This window comes from Nuphar pumila, chromosome 11 (genome assembly GCF_984573655.1).
Source record: "Nuphar pumila chromosome 11, dmNupPumi1.hap1.1, whole genome shotgun sequence".
In the NCBI taxonomy this organism is placed as follows: domain Eukaryota; kingdom Viridiplantae; phylum Streptophyta; class Magnoliopsida; order Nymphaeales; family Nymphaeaceae; genus Nuphar; species Nuphar pumila.
The window spans coordinates 95,907,112-95,921,191 of record NC_143259.1 but is presented as its reverse complement, the minus strand read 5'-3'; the positions used below and the strand labels follow the sequence as shown (position 1 = coordinate 95,921,191).

Here is a 14,080-nt window from a genome sequence, read left to right as displayed (position 1 = left end):
CATGCTTATTTACTTGTTCCCTTAATTGTTAGATGTTGGTGAATGCATGATGTTGTTCCCTAATGCATGTTAAACGATTGTATTGCTTAAATTGTGATCTCTGTTATTTATTAAATGTTCTCTTATGTTTAATAATTGTTCTCTATTACATGAATTTTATCTTTATTTTTTATACTTATTTGTTTCATTAGAGGAATTCGTACACAGAATTCCTTGGATTCTGACACTCTACTTTTAATGTTTTTCGCAGCCTCAGGAGGTTAGTGAAGTAACTCGCTTCTGAGAGAGCTACAAGTACTACACGCTTAATAGACAACTTCACAGATGGACAGTGTGGCTTTACTTTTCTTTCTTATTCTTTACATTTAATTGTTCATACACTCTGATTTTCTTATGCAATGGACTCGAGATTATCATTACTTAATTAAAAAAAATAACTTATTATGGTATGGATGATAAATGTAATATCTCTTGCGGTTTGTTTGGTTATCCAATTGTGAGTAAAACTGTAAAGACTCTGGGTCTTTGAGAAGATTTCCGCAATGGTTTTAAAAAAAATCGCATTTTTAAGAGGTATGAGTTGGGGTCATTATAGGTTTAGTATCAGAGCCACCATAAAATCTTACATTTTTATTATCTTTTTAGCATTAAGTTTTTAATTTTGGTAAAAAGCGCAACACAAAGGCATCGAAGGAGTGAGGAGGAGGACAATGTCGAAGGCTCACCGAGGAGTAGTGCTGAAAAATAAATGGTTATATCTCAAGAAAAGAAAAAGTCTAATGATATAAAGTAGTAAACATAAGACAATTTTCAGTAATTTTCCAATATCGCTCTAATTATGTTTCATAAGCAACTAGCTGTAAACTACGATACATGATAAGCCAAAATGGATCTAAAATATAGCGATTGCAGTAGCAGCAACAAAATCTTATCCAAAAGAACTGTAACAAAGCTTACATTTACAGGGAACTTCTTAAATGACAGTAGCCACAAGCTTAAACTTTTAAGATAAATAAAAAAAGATCAACCTGTCAACATTGTCCATGCAAGTAGAATCGACAGATTGCCACTGGTTTCGGTTTTGGCACTGAAACTGGAAGTAGCTTCAGCTTTTTAACCCCAAGTTTCTTGTTAGTCTCTGCTCTTTTCCGCTTTTTCCTCTCCTGGGAAAGAGAACATTTGTCAGAAACAGTTCTTGAAGACAACTAAACAACACTCTATGGCCAAAGAAATCTGGCATTCAGGAAACTGAAATATAGAAAAAAGTCATGAACATAAACTTTCGGCCTCAACCTGAAAGATTATAAACATGTTCAACCTTGCATCCGTCTAATTAATTCCCATGAATAAACATCATACCTTTTTCTTTGCTTTTCCTTCCTCGGTTAAAGGCCCCCTTTTTCTCTTGTTTTTTTGGAGCTCAACATCCTGCATAAGGATATCAGTATATTTTAGCAAAATAATCAACCTAAATAATGTTAAAAGGAAAGAAAATAACATTAACCAAGTTGCATGATGCACAAGGTTGTCAAACTAGGAAGCAGAAGCGAGAAACAGGGCATTTTAAATTTTCTAAGCTAGAAGCAAAGAGTCTAAAAGGAAGTGAAACCGGAATAAAAAACCAAAAAAACGATATGGAAATTGAGTGGGAAGCGAAATGAGTTATTGATGTGAGATGGGGCCAGAAAAAGGAGGTTCCATTTATAATGCAGAAATGATTTGTGTATATATTTCACAGAAACGTAAAACCAAAATGGGTAATAAAATAGCTATAGAAGACATCAGAATAAGGGTATCATTTCAAAAAAATTGCCTAGACACGATATGCCTTATTTGCAAGATGGAATACCAACTGATATGGTATTCAATCCATTAAGAGTACCTTCATGAATGATTGTGGGACAAATGCTTGAAGGATTGCTCAAATTAGCGGGAGACCTGCTGAGCAGACATTATAGAATAACACCCTTTGATGAGAGATACAAGCAAGAGGCTCAGAGAAAGCTAGTGTTTTCTTAATTATATAAAGACAATAAGCAAACAAAAAATCCATGGGTATTCGGACTGAAGTATCCTGGAAAGAGCATAAATGATGGAAGAACAGGAGATCCTTTTCAACAATGAATAAAAGCTAAAAAATTGACCATTTTTTAATAGCATCATGTTTAGTCCAAGAATTTAATTTGTCTCAAAATCTAATGATGGTTACCAATTTTGAGAAATCACATGGAAGGTGGCTGAGAAGTTGAGAAGAAGCATATTAAAAACATGAGAAGAAGTGTGAAAGCACATAAAAAGAATGTGCGAAGTAAAGGTGAAGCGTGGGAGAATCAAGATTCCCATCAAGTTTCGGAAACGAGTATCACAATTTTAATGTGAGTTTCTGGGGAGCATGTTTTCCGCCTATTTAAGAAGCTTCCAGTAACATTGATCATGCACCTATGGATCTTTTATGCTACATTAACAATGTGTTATTAAGGGACCTTTACAACCTTAGATAACCCATTGGCTGCAGGGCACGAATCAACATGCAGCTTCTGATAATCTATTTGGCATCATTGACTATAATCATGATATGCACATGTATTAAACATTTTTACTATTTATTCATGAGTTGAAGCATTAGGAGTTAGATATTGAATTGAAAAATTCGTTGACATCATCTTCCATAGCATTGGTTTTGTCCTAAGTCACACGGACTCGGCTAAAAGGTCAATGCATCCGCGTCAACACGCCTCGAGACGAGTGCGGCTTCGGACACAGTCAACTAAGTGTCAGACTCGGTCAACACATCGGGGCCGAGTCCATCCACATTTTGGACTCGGTCAACTTCTATTTTTGTCCATTTCTGAAAAATAATTTGGACTCAGGTCCAGATCCAAACCCGACCCGAATCCAAGACAGTATTTGGCCCGACCCTTAAGAGGCTACGCAGGGGGGAGGGGAATACCCCCGCCCCCCGAATTCTTTTTAAAGAAGTCAAGGGTTAGGGTCCACTCCCATCCGAGCTGCAACAGGCCACCGACGACCACCGCTGCTCGACCCTCCCTTTTCTCTCCCGTTTCTCGGCCACCTGGCGCCAGCAGCCCCTGACGCTCCTTTCTCCCTCCCGCTCGTTGTATTTCGGCAATCGATGCCAACACCCCCCGTGCGTCATCTTCCAACTCCGGTGACACCCCTTTTTCCAGCCACCACTCAGGTAATATCTCTCTCTCCCTCTCGTTGTCTTCTTCTTCTTCTCCCTGTTTGCGCAGAGGAGGGGTCGAGCCCCTCCCCGGTGCCCCATTTTCACAGGGGAGGGGCTGAGCCCCTCACTGATGCCCTGTTTCCATAGGGGAGGGGTCGAGCCCTTCCCTGCCTCCACGTTCCTTCTGTACGCAGGGGAGGGGCCAAGCCCTCCCTTCTGCATCTCTTCCCCCTCCCCTCTTCGTCCTCTCCTTCATTGTCAGCAGGCAGGGCCTGCCGGCCCTCTTATTGCAGGGGCTCGACCCCCCCTTTCCTGCACCCTTTGCTTGCAGAGGAGGGGTTCGAACCCTCCCTACGCCTCTTATTCTGCAGAGGAGGGGCTTGACCCCTCCTCGTGTTAGTTTGCTCCGACAGGCGAGGCGGGGCCCGGCCTGTCAGCCGAGCCCCTCTTTCCCCCGCCTTCTTCTATGCCGGAAGGCAGGGTCTGCCAGTCCTCCCGTTCGGCAAGGGGCTTTGCCTGCCCATGCTGCTTGTTTGCCCAACATGGCAAGAGCAATGCCCCTGCCACACGTGGGTCTTCGGCAGAGGCGATGCCCTCAGCCAATTGGGGTTTTTCAGCAGGAGCGATGCCCCTGCCACTGAGCACCCTTAGGTAGGCAGGCGCCTTGCCCCTGCCTCTTCTCCCTATCACAAGCAGGCAGGGCAAGGCGTTGCCTCCCTGCATCTCATCCGATAGGGGCTTCGCCCCGGCCGCTCAGTTTTTCCAACATTGGCAAGAGCAACGCCCCTGCTAGGCGCTCTCTCTCCTACAGCGCAGGCAGGCGCAAAGGGCCCCTGCCCCTTCCTACTTTTTGATTTTTCCTTTTTACATACTAATGTGTTGCAGCAAGGGGCGGAGGCCCCTGCCTCGCAGTTTTTTGGTAGGGGGTTGCCTCTATTATTTTCTGTCAGGCACACAATGAGAGGGGTGGAGCTCCTGTTACTATTTTTTTAAGTGTTTAATAACTTTATTTACATATTTTTGTGCGTAATTACGATTTTGTATTCAGTTTTCAATTTCACTTTTCTTTTCAATTTTCAGATATAATGGCGAGTTCTAGTGGTAGTGTCAATAGAGTTGGTTCAAGTTCTAACTCTGAATTAGAAGTTTCTCAACCACTTTGGAGGCTTGTGACAAAAGGGATAAAAGCAATGGTGGTGGGAATGTGCAGTTTCTTTGTAATCTATGTAAGACTGCTTTCACGGGTTCTTATACGCATGTGAAAGCACATCTTTTGCATAATCGTGGTCTAGGAATTAGGCCATATTCTAGGGTTGACAACGACTTGTTAAAGCAATTAAAGAAAAAACAAGAGGAAGCTGAAAAGAAGAAAATTGCAGAGATGAAAAGCGATTCGATTAATCTTCCTTTTGCTATTGCTAGTGATGAACAAGAAGAGCTTTTAAAGAAAAGAAAGATGGAAGGCAACAAAACAATACAAAGGTCATTCAAAAACATGGCAAGAACAAAAATTGATAAAAAGATTGGTCGATTCTTTTACTCAAGCTCAATTCATTTTAATGTAGCTAGAAGTACATACTGGAAAGATATGATTACATCTTTGGCTAATTATAATTTGAGTAGTTATGTGTCTCTTAGTTCAGAAAAACTAAGAACAGTCATTCTTGCAGAGGAAAAAAAATAGAATTGAAGACTTGTTAGAGATCCAAAAATTTGCATGAAAACGACATGGAGTATCTATTGTTTCTGATGGGTGGACTGATATACAAAGGCGACCACTGATAAACTTCATTGCTTACTCACTTAATGGGCCAATCTTTTATAAGATTTTTGATGCATCTGAGGAGTATAAAGATGCTGAATATTTAAAGAGATTATTTGTCGAAGTGATAAAAGAAGTGGGTGAAGAAAGTGTGGTGCAAATCATTACTTACAACGCTCCAGTTTGTAGTCGTGCAGGAATGAATTTGGCAAGTGAAGATACGTATTCACATATTTTTTGGACTCCTTGTGCATCACACAGTTTAAATTTGACACTTAAGAGTATATGCAATCCATCAAAAGATGATGCACATGCACGTGAAATGTGTTTATGGATTGAGAAAATAGAGCATGATGTTCGAAATATTAAAAAAATTGTTGTAAACCATCATCATGCCCTTTCTATGTTTAACAGGCATTATGATTTCAAGTTACTGAAAGTTACTGAAAGTTGCTGAAACTCGTTTTGCTTCTCTCATTGTTATGATAAAAAGAATTAAGCAACTCAAGAATGCATTGATGATGGTGGTGGCTGATCAAGATTGGAATTTTTATCGTACGGAAGATGATGTTAAGGCTCAAGCTATCAAAAAATGCATCTGTAATGATTTTTGGTGGGATAAAATTACATATTTTGTTGAATTTACAGAGCCTATTCGGGAAATGTTGAGAGAAATTGACAGAGATGTACTCATGCTTCATAGAATTTATGAAATGTGGGACAATATGATTAAAAAAGTTCAAAGTATCATTTTCAAACATGAGAAGAAAGATGTTGCACTTGATGATTCAAAATGTTACAATCATGTACATTCAGTTTTAGTGAGAAGATGGGATAAAAGCAATACACCTTTGGATTGCATATCACACTCTCTCAATCCAAAATATTATGCAAAAAAATGGTTGACAGAAGGTGTTGGTCGTGTTTCTCCAAATGAAGATCCTGAGATATCAAGGAATAGAATGATATGTTTGGGAAGACTTTTTAATGATCCTCACATGTTTAAGGTTGTAAATAGTGAGTTTGGAAAGTTCTCTACTGAGAGATTGGATTCTTTAGCAGCACTTATGGCAAGGGACGAGAAAGATCCCCTTAATTGGTGGGCAACATATGAATCAGAGACACCAAATCTGCAACGTCTTGCAATGAAGTTGTTATCCCAACCTGCTAGATCATCGTATTGTGAAAGAAATTGAAGTACATATGCTCAAATTCACAACATTAAAAGAAACAAACTCACTAGTAAAAGAGCAGAGGATTTGAATTATGTTTACTCTAATCTACGATTAATTTCTCGCCGCACCAAAGATGAGTATAGGTACTTTTTTTTCTTTTGTATTCAAAGTTCGTATTTAAATATTTGTATTCAAAGTTTGAAGTTAGATACTAAGCTAGTCATATTTTGATGCAGTTGTAGAGCATCCAAGTATTCGGATGTAAATCCAGAAGATTTTGACTTGGAGGGAGAACATGATTTGCATACTCTCAACATGGACTACCTCGATCTTATTCTTCCCTCTAATTCAGACGATGAGGCAGATTGATGATAAGTTTTGTTGTTATCACACTCACAAGCTTCTTTATGTGTTATATTTTGGTAAGTTTGTGTTGTTACTTCAATAGAATTACTTTTTTATTTTTGCTTTAAAATTTACAATCTTATTATTGTTATATATATATATATATGTATATATATATATATATATTTTTTTTTTTTAAATATATATATATAGCCGTGTCCCCGTGTCCAACATTTTTGAAATTGCTCTGCACCCGTGTCGCACCCGTACCCGCACCCATGTGACATAGGTTTCGTCTCTTCCTCAAATCCAATGCACCTATTTTTTCTTGCTTGTGTTAAAGAAAGTGTAACTTTTGCGACAAAGAACCTTGATTACTTAGACCAAGATCACATGAGAGCTGCAAAACAAGTGAGGCAAATAAAATAATATTTTACATCGACATGTGTACACAAAGTTATGCCATTACAAGAAATGAATATCTCCTCCGTGCACTGATTTCAGAATATCCATATCCATATCTTGTCAGAAATATTTATTCTTTTGAACATATTTTACAAGGGCTACATCTTTCAATATTTCTCGGTGACAATAAGAGGTATATGGTATTTGTCAACTTGGAAGCCTTATGCCTTTCCAAAGTTCTACACAGTTCATCCAATCTTAGATTATGAGATTTGACAATTCACTCAAATCTGCTTGAAAAAATTATAAGGGAAAAAAAGACAGAGAATATCTAAAGTTTTCCTTATTTCTTTGGGTGGGTGGGTGTGCATCTGTGTGTGTATCTGTGTGCGTGCCCATGATATTCCAACATACCTTTTCATCTGATGTTGTTCCATAAGCTCGTGCTAAGTTTCCAACTGAAGTTTTTCCTGTGGTAACGAAATATTCAACTTAAGTTGTTTAACTCCATTACCATATTCATTTCCTTTTCCATTTTCTAGCTCACATTGGGCTCCCGGTTTGTCGTCTGCCTGATGCAGAAATTGGAGCTTATTAGGAATCTTGGAGCTTATTAGGAATCTGTACATGGAACTTTGGAATATACAGAATTCCTATTGAAGAAGAGATCAAACATGATGAAACAGAAAGGTGACAGACCACAGTACATAGAGAAAGAAAATCCTGACTGATTACCTGAAATTCCCTTATCTTGAATAAAGCTTCATTCTGCCAACTCCATCCTTCTGCACTTCCTTCAGAAATGCCGGAATCTTTATGTCTGAAATTGACAGGAACAGATCCTGGTGATGCCAGGTTATCTTGTAGTTTTCCACAAATTTCAGAACAGTTGAGATCCTTAACAATAGGAATACTAACAGAACCATGCTGAAAACTGGTTTTATTGCGAGGGCTTGTCTTTAGAAAGTCACAACACGTTTCATTTGATAGTGAATTAAAACTATGAGTTGTCACTGCAATCTGCAGCTCATCATCTGAGATGTTGCCTTCTTCAAACTCTATCATTTGTAGAGAAACAGTAGAATCATTTAGTGGCTTGTTGGCAATCAGTCTATCCACCTCCTCTGTGCTAGAAGAAAATGGGTTTGCATCAGAAGAAACAAGTTTATTATATTCGTGATCTTCGTGTTCCCTTTCAGTGCCATCATAAAGAGAGACACCTGGAAGCCCTAAATATTTATCACCCTTCCTATCAACAGCATCTTTAAACCATTCGGCAGGTGCTAACTGATTCCTATTTGCATCTTCAGTATGAGAGTTCTCTATTTCTGTGACAGAGCATTCCTCCAAAGGCACCACTTTGGACGACTTCAATAACCTTCCATCAGATTCTGAGCGTTCTTGAGCATCCTTCGTATCTATAGAACCTGCAAGAACACCTAGAGCTTTTATAGATCCACCCTGCACTCCATGCTTCAGTGAAGACGGCAGAAAGCTATCAACTTCGCAACGAAGGATCCTATAAATCCAGGAAAAATCTGAATAAATTAAAAGAAAAGAAGAAGAAAAAATTGAATTACCATCTTGCAGAAACCAAGACAAAAATCTCACATCAACCAATCTCCTAACCGTAGAATTTGGAAAATCTAAGAAAAGAAAAAGGAGAGAAACAGTAATATGCAGTTAACAATGCTTGTCAGCCTTCTTCTAAGAGAATAATGATCATGATCACAAAGTCTAACCAAAGAACCTTTTTCTAAAGCCAATGAAAGCACTAGCAGCTTCATCGAAGACAAAATCACAAGCACAAACCCTTTCATGGTTCTTCTTTCTCATAGAACAAAAAGGTTTCCACCTGGTCAGAAGACTCAGAACTCATCAAGCCCAACCAAAAGAATCCATATACAGCAAACACCAAGAAACAACAACAAATGATGATGGTTTTGAACCATTACCTGCATTCTGATCTCCATTGCATGGACTCCCGCCTGTGTCCGAAGAAGCAGGACCCTTTCTGCAAATGCATAGAGGAGTCTTGGGAGGGCAAGGAGGATGATCCAGAGGCGAGTTGCTCGAAACCGACAACAATCGGCCAGATAGGAGATTCAAGGCTCTAGGGCATTCCACGGAAGACGTCTCGAAATCGATCGGAGCCCATTTCCAATTAAATCCACAGGTTGGAGAGTTCTCGGAGTGAAGACCACCATCATTACCGAGAGAAAGAAGGCCGGTGAGAGAATCAAGAAAGGGGCTTCTTAGACGAACTCCGGCTGTTGGCATTGGCTTCCCGACGCCTATGGTGGTCGACACTCTCGTCAGCTCCTCACCAAAACCCACCATTTTGACAATCTGTCAATGTCGTGAGAGGAGGTTGCATCGAAGCTGCATCAAGAGAAACATAGGTTTTGAGAGAGAGAGAGGACGGCAACAGACTTGGTTGTCAAAAGCGCAGCGGGACTAGGCGGCTTAAGCAGAACCAAAAAATCATTTGTAAAAGATAGGTATATCACAATAAATTGATAAAGTTAAGAAACAAATAAAAACAACTATTATTATGACCATGAATGAAGTATAAGTGTGTACTTACAGTGTAACATATCACAATTTATGAATGAAACAAATATAATAAAAAAAATAAACAATTACAAATGAAGCAAATATAATATAAAACATATAATTATGAGTGAAGCAAATATAGCATAAAAACATACAATTATAAACAAAGCAAATATAACATAAAAATTTGAATTCACTAAATTAAATGGTAAACAATTAAAATATAAAGCATATATTTGTGAAAACTCAAAAACCGATACATGCTAAGTTGCTAGCATACATATGTATCTGCAGAAACTTATTAAAGCATATGTTTTTTTTTTTATATCTATGAAAAATATAAAAACTATAATATGTGTGTGGATGTGCATATCCTATCAATGAGATGAAATGAGCAATATCTTATTGCTCGTGTCTTTTTAAGTGAAACCAACATTAGAGATATGATCTACAAGGCCTGTTTCGTGAGAACCAACTTTTTAATAAGTGGAATCTGGTGTATGCAATAATAATAGTTACCAAGTTACTATGCAATAGTTGTTTTTTTTAATTTTTATATTTTTAAAAAATTAATAAACAACTCAGGCCCATCAGGCCGGATTGATAGCTCGCAGGCTAGCCCCACGTATATAACTAGTTTGCACCTAAAACTTTGGCCGAAAGCCACCCCATGACGGGCCAAGTTGACTTTGCCCATCATGCCTCCCGGCCCATTGCCCACCCCTATTTAGGGGTGGCAATCGGGTTGGCGGGTCAGCATACCTCAACACGAACCTGACTCGTTTATTAAATGGATCGGTTGTGACAAACACGAACCCGACCCATTTATTAAACGGGTAACCCGACACGACACGGTTATCCCGTTTAATAAATGGGTCGGGTCGGGTAAACGGGTTGGTGGGTTGTCAGGTTGGTTTCGAGTAAGCGGGTAAACTGGTTGGCGGGCAGGTTGGCGGGTGGATCGGGATCGGGTAAACGGGTTGGCAGGCGGGTTGGCGGGTCGGGTCGACGAGCCACTATCGGGCAGTGCTCCAGCTCCACCAGATTGTCACCATCGTCTCCGAGGCCGCGAAGCAGTCGCTGAAGAGGAAGGGGCTCCACTTTTCACCCTGGCGGAAGCCCAAGTACGTGCGCGCCAAATGACTCTCCCCCTACAAGCGGATCTCCCCCTACGAGCGGATCTCCCCCTAAGAGCCAGGGCGAAGAGGAGAAGAAGGCCGCCGCCACCATCGCCGTGAAACCCTCCGGCCTCTCTACCACCAGATTTTCTGTTGAGTTCGAGTTGCGCTTTAGCAACAAACTCGGCCAGGGAAAGGACGCCACTGGTGGCGGTGGTCAGATGAAGGTGGTGGTGATGGAGTGGACGCCACCGGCGATCAAGCCAAAGAGTGCCCACAAGGAAGGCAAGATCGTCACCGGATTAGCCTCCGTTCTCCGAGAGAAACCCTAAATCCCTAATCAAGTATTCAAAAGAAAAAAGGACCCAAAGGTAAATGGGTAAAAGGGTTGGCAGGCGGGTTGGCGGGTCAGGCTCAGGTAAACGGCTTGACCCACCCGCCTACGCCATTTATTAAACGGGTCAGACGGGTTGGCGGGTTGGCATACCCCTAACTAGAACCCGACCCGTTTAATAAACGGGTTAGACGGGTCGACCCGTTTACGACACGAACCCGTTTAAGCCGAACCTGAACCCACCTAAGAAGCGGGTTGGCGGGTCGTGTCAGAAATTGCCACCCCTACCCCTATTCATGTCGGGGGGACTTGCACATCTTATTAGTCTTCTTGGGTGATCACCTTCCCTTCTTATTATCCTTGTTGAGTGGCCACATCTTATAAGTTTAGTTGGGTGGCCACCTCTACCTTCTATTGATTTTGATGGTTGAGAACCTTATTCGCTTTGTTTAATGGTCACCTCCTCTTTTTATTGGGCTTGTTGGTTGGCCATCACTTAGCTTCATTTTAGGTGGTGGATTTGAGCCTATGCATGTAACATTCTACAAATTTTAACTTTAAAAAAAATTGGAATTTTTGTAATGAATTACTTTTCAGAGACAAATTGATCACACAATGAAAAATTATTCGAAAGATCTAAGTTAGCAACCTTGAGCAAGTTATATAGAAATATACTACAACAATAGATGGATCCCATTCATATTGGATCTAAGTACGATCTGACACATATAGATTTTAAAATAAAGAAGGCAAAATTTCAAAGACGATTCATTCTAAACAGGACTTCAAAACATAACTGAATCGAAAATTGTTTAATATAACAAATAACATCTCTAAGCATCAAGCACATCCAGAAAATGAACATAGACAAAATGTGGTTTAGTGTCATCTTGTCATCACTCGTAACTACAATCTGCTCTTCACCTAAAATGATAAGGAGTCTGACTATATCCAGTTTGATAGGTACGATAATATCACATAGTTGTAAATAATTAAGACTGTAATAACCTCAATTTTTTAGGCATTTATTGAGATATATTATAATACAAATTTTAAAGTATTGTGATTTGGGCTTGGGATCCAAGTTTCGGATCCAGGACCCATAAAGGAATCTTTACATATATATTTATCTTGTATAAACTTATATGTATATATAAGTGCAATCATTTTAATTAATTCAATTATTCAATGATAACTATTTAAGATAGGGCATAGATGGGTCTAGGATCCACCTTTTGGATCCATATATCCATATACATATATTGAAATATATATATAAGATCATAACAAAATAAAGTCAGAAATAAAGAAAAATCATTATATTTTTTGGGTCTAATCCATAGTTGGACCCAATTGGATCCAACTCGTGGATACACTATTATTTGCGTGACCGGATCCACATCCTATTTTAGCCCGGATCCAAATTCTGATTCGGACCCCGAGTTGCGGGGTTCGAACCCAGACCTGGGTTGTGCCTTATAAAGCAAAGAAAACAAGAATCGTGCCTAGGTCACGATTTCTCGGAAAGAGGGGAGGGGTTCGTTGCGATAAAGGGGGTATGGAGAGGGTCTCGCCCTCTTCACTCGGCCCTCTTCTTCTCCCTCTTCAGTGTGTTCCCTGCTTTGCAGCAACCAATGACGTCGATCGATCCAGAGCCATCGTCGTCGACGACCTCCCACCTGGGCATCTGCTCCACTCTCGATGAGTGAAGCCCCCTTTTCCACCTCCTTCTCGTTGTTTCTCCCATCGACCTGAGCTCGACAACAAAGAGATTGACCTCAGTCGACCCTGCCTTCGCGACTGTAGCCTCCGATCGCTGGAAAACCAGCGAAAAAAAAGGCACGGTCCTTCTTTGAATCTAGGTGAGGAATCGAATATGGGTTCGATTCTGTGTATTGGTTCGAGATTAGAATCTATGGAAACCCTTTAGATGGTTGTTTTCTTTGCTTTCAAGAACCGACGGGGTCTCCGCTCTACTGGGTAGAGTAGTTGGTGCACGACACTTTCTATTGGGTCGTTGCAAGTTCGAAACTCAATAGAATGGTTGTATAACTGGTAGGATTCTGTAAAATTTTTGGGGATATCGAGTGTGTCGGGTGTGTGTGCGTGTGGGAAACCAAAAGAAATCCACGATTTAGAGTTTCTGTTAACCCTAAACCGAAAACCCCAAATCTACGATTTGGGGGTTTCAGATGTGTAGGTTTACTGTCTTCTTCCTCAGGTGTACTGCGTGTTGAGCATGTTATGTACGGTTCTCGATCGATTTTCTTTTGGGTTGTTTGTGGGCTGATTTTGAATATGGGTGTCAAATTTTCTGTTGCAGGGTTACCGTAAACCCCAAATCCATGATTTGGGGGTTTCGGATTTCCCTTGTGAAGTAGGATTTTGGTTACCTGGGGGGTTTTCTGTCAACCCCAATCCGAAAACCCCAAATCCATGATTTGGGGGTTTCTGATTCCCATCGTGAAGGGGGGGGTGGGTGCTCGATTTTGATTTCTTGCTCAAAAGGCGATTGGTTCAGGATGTCTAGTATAAAAGTTGTTCCATTAGTTCACACTGCTAAGGGTGTCCAAGTAGTGTGAGTTCCTGTTCGTGGAACTCTTGTACTACTTTTATAGTTTATTTCCCGGGCTTGTGTTTAGTATAAACCCTTACGATGCGGAAAGTGTGTATCCTTGTTTCGTTTTTGGATAAATCTTTAAACAATATCATGTTGTTGTGATTCTCTGTTGTCAATTCCACGTTGTTTTTTCTTTTTCATTTCATACACCTTATTTGTCTGGGGTTAGATCAATGAATCTTGTCCTAGTATGGTGCCTTCAGGTTGCAAAACATAATGCTTAATTTATGCTAACTGTTTCAACCACGACTACCAGTCATGGTGCTTGTCTGCTTGGTTATGTTAGATATGGTCCATGCTATCTACGTTTAGAATGCTTTCCTTTCTTGTATGGATCCATAGCATTATGCAAACCAAAAATGTTTATGAAAGCTTATGCATAGTCGGCTGGGATTGGTTGACAGGCTTAGTCAGTTGGACTGAATTGACTATTTAGCTAGGAGGATGGCGGGTCCGGGATTGGTAAGCCCGACCAACTTCTCTAGGAAATGTAGAATCATACACTTTTAGACAGGTGGAGATGCAAAATGATTATCTTGGCATTGCATCATTCTGATTATGCAATCATTAATGCAATC

The 14,080-nt window shown here is 40.2% G+C and overlaps 1 protein-coding gene across 2 annotated transcripts; it reads right to left on the bottom strand.

Moving 5' to 3' along the window:
* Positions 1–1,037: 1,037 nt before the first annotated feature.
* LOC149822546 (uncharacterized) lies at positions 1,038–9,190 on the bottom strand. Of its 2 annotated transcripts, none has more exons than XM_089981117.1 (5): positions 8,830–9,190; positions 7,610–8,393; positions 7,289–7,446; positions 1,360–1,428; positions 1,038–1,163 (listed from the first exon to the last, which is right to left on the bottom strand). In XM_089981117.1, exons 1-3 carry the CDS (start codon positions 8,898–8,900, stop codon positions 7,321–7,323), a joined length of 981 nt encoding a protein of 326 aa, XP_089837243.1. In that variant the 5' UTR covers positions 8,901–9,190; the 3' UTR covers positions 1,038–1,163; positions 1,360–1,428; positions 7,289–7,320. The 2 variants fall into 2 exon arrangements, with proteins under 2 accessions (XP_089837243.1, XP_089837244.1); XM_089981118.1 differs by having other exon boundaries at positions 7,289–7,442.
* Positions 9,191–14,080: the final 4,890 nt, after the last annotated feature.